Source organism: Hydra vulgaris, chromosome 12 (genome assembly GCF_038396675.1).
Source record: "Hydra vulgaris chromosome 12, alternate assembly HydraT2T_AEP".
Taxonomy (NCBI): Eukaryota; Metazoa; Cnidaria; class Hydrozoa; order Anthoathecata; family Hydridae; genus Hydra; species Hydra vulgaris.
In genome coordinates this window covers 76,216,983-76,223,164 of record NC_088931.1, presented here as the reverse complement: position 1 = coordinate 76,223,164, position 6,182 = coordinate 76,216,983, and the positions used below count along the sequence as shown (strand labels likewise).

The following is a 6,182-nucleotide window of genomic DNA, read 5'->3' as shown; positions in this document are numbered from 1 at the left end:
AAAAATTATATTGCCTTGTGTCAAACCATAACCCTTGCGGCTAATACATTTATATAAATGAGTCAATAAATTTTTAGTTTTAACTGATAAATATGGTCTTCTGCTTTCATGATGAACTTCGTTTTTACTTTTATTCTTGTCAATCAATGTTGATTTTGGTTCATTGAGCTTGAATGCAAACTCGACCCCGCCATTTCCGCAAAATTTTATATTTTTTATATTTTGAAATTAAAAACCAATTTTGCATTAATCATGCTATTTGGTTGTTGTAAATTTTTTACAAAATGTCTATAGTTGATAAACCAGTTGATAAGGTATCAAGTAAAGTTCAGATTCTGATGATCATAATTTAAATATAGAGGTAGTCTGTTAAAATGAAATTGAATAAGACTTAAAAGATAAAAACATTAATGAAGAAATTCAAAACTCAAGAAAAATTTTCAGATTTTCCTGAAAATCTCCCGTAAGAAACAACTTATTGCAACGTTATGTTGAAGAGAAAGATGGTAAAAAACTTTCACTAGTAATAGACTGTAAAAACAGTTCCCTGGAAGAAATAGGGCTTGAAGATTTATACAATGAAGATAAATTTTTTATTTTGCTAAATTTAATTCAAATATTTAAGCCAGCAGAATTGACAGTAAAAGAACTAAGCGAAACAGCCTGTTTGTTTTGTGAGCTTGCTTTTTTTTTCCCGTATGATTAGGGTAATGGGTATCCAGAGAAATGTCCTCATTTGTAAACATTCCTATTCCATTTAACTTTTTTAAATTCCTCAGTATGTTAATTTTACTTTTATAGTTCAAAATTATTTTTTTCATCATAAATTTTTTTTCTTAACTTAGTAATTATTAATTAGTAGTTATTAATTATAACATTTAAAACGGCAACTTTTTATTCGGCTCATTAATTTACATTTACACTAATTTAACAAGACAAACTTCGGAATAGGTTTTTGGTTGTATTATTTTCCCAAAATTTCATCCAATTCACAATAGGTCGGATATTAGACTTATGGTGGACAAATTATTTTGATTTTTATTTATTTTTTTGTTAAAGTCTTTTAAATATCCAAATAATCACTTTATGTTTAGAAATATATACTTTTGTTAAAAAATTTTATTTAAAATATTGCAAAAAATCTAAAAACTTTAAAAACGGCATTTATGTTTATTCAATTCATATTTTATTTTTTGTTTATTCAAACTATTTAAAGTTCTCATAAGACACTCCTGGCGTTTTAAACATAAATATACTTTATGATTTAAAGTCTCTAAATAAACTATGATTTACTTTAAATTAGAGTATATTTTTATTTTTTAAATTCATTTCCCCAACTTTCTGACATCAACTTAGGGTCTTTTATACTAAAAATCCTTAGGTTTGAAAAAAGCGAAAATAATATATATATATATATATAATATATATAATATAATACATATATAATATATATTTTATTATATATATATATTGTATATATATATATATATATATATATATATATATATATATATATATATATATATATATATATATATATATATATATATATATATATATATATATATATATATAATATATACAAATTCGCTAATTATGGAGCTGATTCTCTTTATAAATCTATAACTTCTCTGTGACATTTATGCAAACTTTGATTCTTTTTTAACTTTAGTTTTTTATTAAATCTAATGACAGGATCATTGGATACAAGATGGTTTGCATATTTTCTTGAGGTTTTTCTGCTGAAATGTTCCCAACAGTTTTTGAAGTCTTTTTATCGCGCCTCTTGGGACTTTTCTGACAATATTCCGATTGGTAGTTATGTCTTTTACTTTTATGGACGGATTGTACATAGAGTATTATGAATACTATGATATGTATAGCTTTAAAGCTATTATACAAAAATATTTAAACTTTGTTGCGTCTATTTCATAACACTAATTACTAATAACAAATTGGCTAAATCAAACTAAAAAAGTTTCACCAACTTTCAATATCTCAGCAGTTAATTTATAGTTGGCAAGCGTATAATAGTATAAAATATATATATATATATATATATATATATATATATATATATATATATATATATATATATATATATATATATATATATATATATATATATATATATATATATATATATATATATATATATATATATATAACATTAGACAATATTGTTTTGTTTATTATGACTCCTTTAAAATTGTAAAAAAAAAAAAAAAGTTGAAATAGCACCAGAAAATTTTGTTTATAATTTTTGTTTCCTTACTGAAATACTATTTTTTCTTATGAAATGGTCTAATAAATGTCATTTAAGAGGTTTATTAGGTACTTTGCGTTTATAGCATTTTATTATGGGTGCAATTTATGGTGCATTTTTTATTATTTTTGTGCATTAAAGCATATCGAATAGTTTCGATTAATGTTTTAAGGCGAGTTTCGAATAAATTGAGTTTCGAGCTGAATATTTTATAAATTTTATGTAACTCTTTGCTTTACATAAATTTATTGGTTGCACAAAACCAAACAAAAAAACACACACAAAAAAATTGTTTTGTTTATGATATGTTTTATAGTTATATTTTCTCGGCTAGATAAAAATTATTTTGAAAGTCTCTTATTTATTATTTTTATATGCTAACACAAAAGAAGAGAAAAAAGGAAATGAAAAACATTTTTTTTTACACATTGTTGACTATTATTGTGACTGTTGTCCCTTCTACAGCCGAAGGCTCAAAAGATGTTAATAACAACACAGAAGTTATTGAATACGTTTGTAATTTAGAAGAAAACTACTGTATTAAGATTATCAATAAAAAGGTACTTATGATTCACTTAGGACAAGATTTCTATGTGTTATGCATTATTTGTTGGATCAACTTACATCCTAAGTTTTTTTTATGAAGTCTTAAAATAAAACTACCAAAAAACGCTTATATATGTGTGACAAATATGCGTCACTACACAACACATTACCGTAACTCATAGCGCCCCAATTTTAGGTATTATTAAAAAGTAATAATAAAGATCTATAAATTTAGAAAATAGCCCTATAATATTGCTGAACCCGACACTTCGGGGTAGAATTAAGGAGTCTTACCTCGACTCTGAATTTATAACACAAAGGATAAAATAAAAAATTAATTTGTTTATATATATATTAAAGAAGTAATATTTAAGTTTTCTAAAATTGTTTTAAATTTTAGAAAAAGTTGCAACCATTGTTGCATTTATGTAACAATGCAACCATTATACATTTATTTATAAACAGTTAAACTTTGACTTCTTTGCAATTTTTTTATTAAAAAATAAAAACACTTTAAATGCTGTAAAACTATTGCTATACATTGCTTTGTTTTATTATACAAAATTTATTTTTGTTATAATATATCATTTGTTTTATTTTATATATATATATATATATATATATATATATATATATATATATATATATATATATATATATATATATATATATATATATATATATATATATAATCGGACAAAACGAGTGCAACCAAATAATGCTAATTTAGTTTCTTTATATAAAAGTGCTGCATTTTTTCAATTTAGAGAAATAACTATGTAACTGTTTAGAGACAAAGTTCTTCAAGTTTTATTCATCACAAAGTTCATTTTTTGTACACGAAAATTAATCAATTAATCAAAAGTATTAAAAAAAGTTGAATTCCTTCTAGACAAAACAAGTGCAACTCGACAAAATGTTGACCAAGCTGTATTTCGCTATCAATATTGCGTGGCGAATCCTTTGTTGTCGATCACAGCCTTGCATCTTCGAGGCATAGATTCGATCAGGTAATCAATGAAACTTTGTGGAATCGCTGCCCAGGCCTTTTGGATTTGTTCAAACAGATGATCCTTATTACGAACACCTTCACGATTAATTCTGCGGTTGACGATCTTCCAAAGGTTCTCGATAGGGTTGAGATCCGGAGATTGAGGCGGCCAATCCATCACCGATAGGTGGTTGTCTTGAAACCACTGCTTGACTACTTTTGCAGTGTGTTTCGGATCGTTGTCTTGCTGAAAAACCCATTTTATTGGCATATTCCATTCAGCATGAGGTAACATAACAACTTTCAGGATATTTTTATACATGAAACGGTCCATTATTCCATCGTTTCGATGTATTGGACCTAGACCGTTAGCAGAAAAACATCCCCAGACCATTACATTGTCTCCACCATGCTTCACGGTCTTATGGCAGTAACGTAAATCGAGACGTTTTCCGGCCGGTCGACGTACACGGCAAATGCCATCGCTCCCAATGATGTTGAACTTCGATTCATCACTGAACAGGACAGTTCGCCATTTCTGCACATTCCAGTCAATATGAGATGTAGCAAACAGGAGTCTTTTCTTCTGGCTTTTTAGTGAAATCAGCGGTTTCTTTGCAGGGCATCGAGAAAACAATCCGGCTTCAACAGCACGTCGTCTGATTGCTCGGTCCGATACAGGCAGGATCTGACGATCATAGAATCCTCTCTAGAAGTGGTGGGACGCGGTCTTCCATCTTTGTTATCTGCTGCCAACTTCCCCGTAGAACGATATTTGGAACATAGTCTTGATACGGTCCATTTTTTCACGCAATATTTATCACAAATACTTTTTTGTGACATTCCACTTACGTAATCGCCAATAATTTTCTTTCTTAGTTCCAATCCAAGACTGTCGGGAGCCATTTTTGCATCTGAAATCATAAAAATAATAAAAATAAATAATCACGCTTCTCAAGGCTTACCGAGTTACATTTACCTTTTAATGATACAATAATGCTCTGTGGAACACAACGTCTTGGTTGGATGTGGACCGTATTGATGTAATGAAACACTTGTTGTATTTCACTTCTTGTATTGATGTTCTTCGATAAAACACTTTGATAAAACTCACTTCGATAAACTGTCTTGATAATACTGACTGATTGACTTCCATATACTGACTGAATTACATGTCGATTTACATGTCTTTTATATAGTAAAATTAACCTGTGTTAACCTGTTCTGGAAGATTCTAGATGCTTCTTTTCGATGCTTCTGGAAGCTTCTGGATGCGTCTGGATGCTTCTGAATGTTTCTGGATATTTCTGGATGCTACTGGATGCTTTCAGATGCTTCTTCTGGAAACTTCTGGAAGCTTCTGCATGCTTCTGGAAACTTCTGGAAACTTCTGGATACTTTCTTTAATTATTAAAAAACTTCCGTGACGTTGACACAGACCAGACTTAAGAAAATGAAACAAACCAAAAAAGTTGCACTTGTTTTGTCCGCTGCAAAATGGCACTTGTCAACGAAATTCTGCCTGTGTGCTGTCACCTGTCAGCTGATTGCTCATGTCATGGCATGCTATGACTCCAAACTCCTGAACTGTTTGCTGTAGTAGTATAGTTCGTTTCGTTTTTATATATATATATTTTATATATATATATATATATATATATATATATATATTGCTCTGTTCTTTTAGAACATTGAGCACTCTGTTTGTAGAATACACTAACATAATTTATATATATATATATATATATATATATAATATATATATATATATATATATATATATATATATATATATATATATATATGTATATACATATATATATATACATATATATATATATATATACATATATATATATATATATATATATATATATATATATATATATATATATATATATATATATATATATATATATATATATATATATATATATATATATATATACCCAGGGCCAATATTTATATACCCGGGCCAATATTTAAACTGGCTTACCTGATATCTGTACACAAAAATGGGCCCAAAAAATGGTCCACCCTGACCCCGGGGGTCGGGGTATGGGGTCAAAACCCAGCTAAGAACCTTCTCCCCCTCGAGGACTACCCCCATGCCAAATTTCATCGAGATCGGTGGATTTCTATAGAGAACAAACAAACGAACACACACACTAACACACATTGCCCTTTATATATATTAAGATTAAGATAAGATAAGAAGATAAGATAGCTGGAGTTACCCGGCGTTGCCCGGGCCAATATTTAAACTGGCTTACCTGATATCTGTACACAAAAATGGGCCCAAATAATGGGCCCCCCTGACCCCTGGGTCAGGGGGGCCCATTTTTGAGCCCCCTGACCCCGGGGGTTGGGGTACGGGGT

At 28.8% G+C, this 6,182-nt stretch overlaps 1 protein-coding gene across 1 annotated transcript in view; it reads left to right on the top strand.

Moving 5' to 3' along the window:
* The first annotated feature begins 2,477 nt into the window (after positions 1 to 2,477).
* LOC136089017 (carbonic anhydrase 5B, mitochondrial-like) overlaps positions 2,478 to 6,182 on the top strand; it is a 62,325-nt gene continuing 58,620 nt past the window's right edge. The window contains exon 1 of the mRNA XM_065814484.1: positions 2,478 to 2,826. Coding sequence (XP_065670556.1) covers positions 2,641 to 2,826 — 186 coding nt within the window. The 5' untranslated portion in view covers positions 2,478 to 2,640. The remainder of the gene's footprint in view (positions 2,827 to 6,182) is intronic.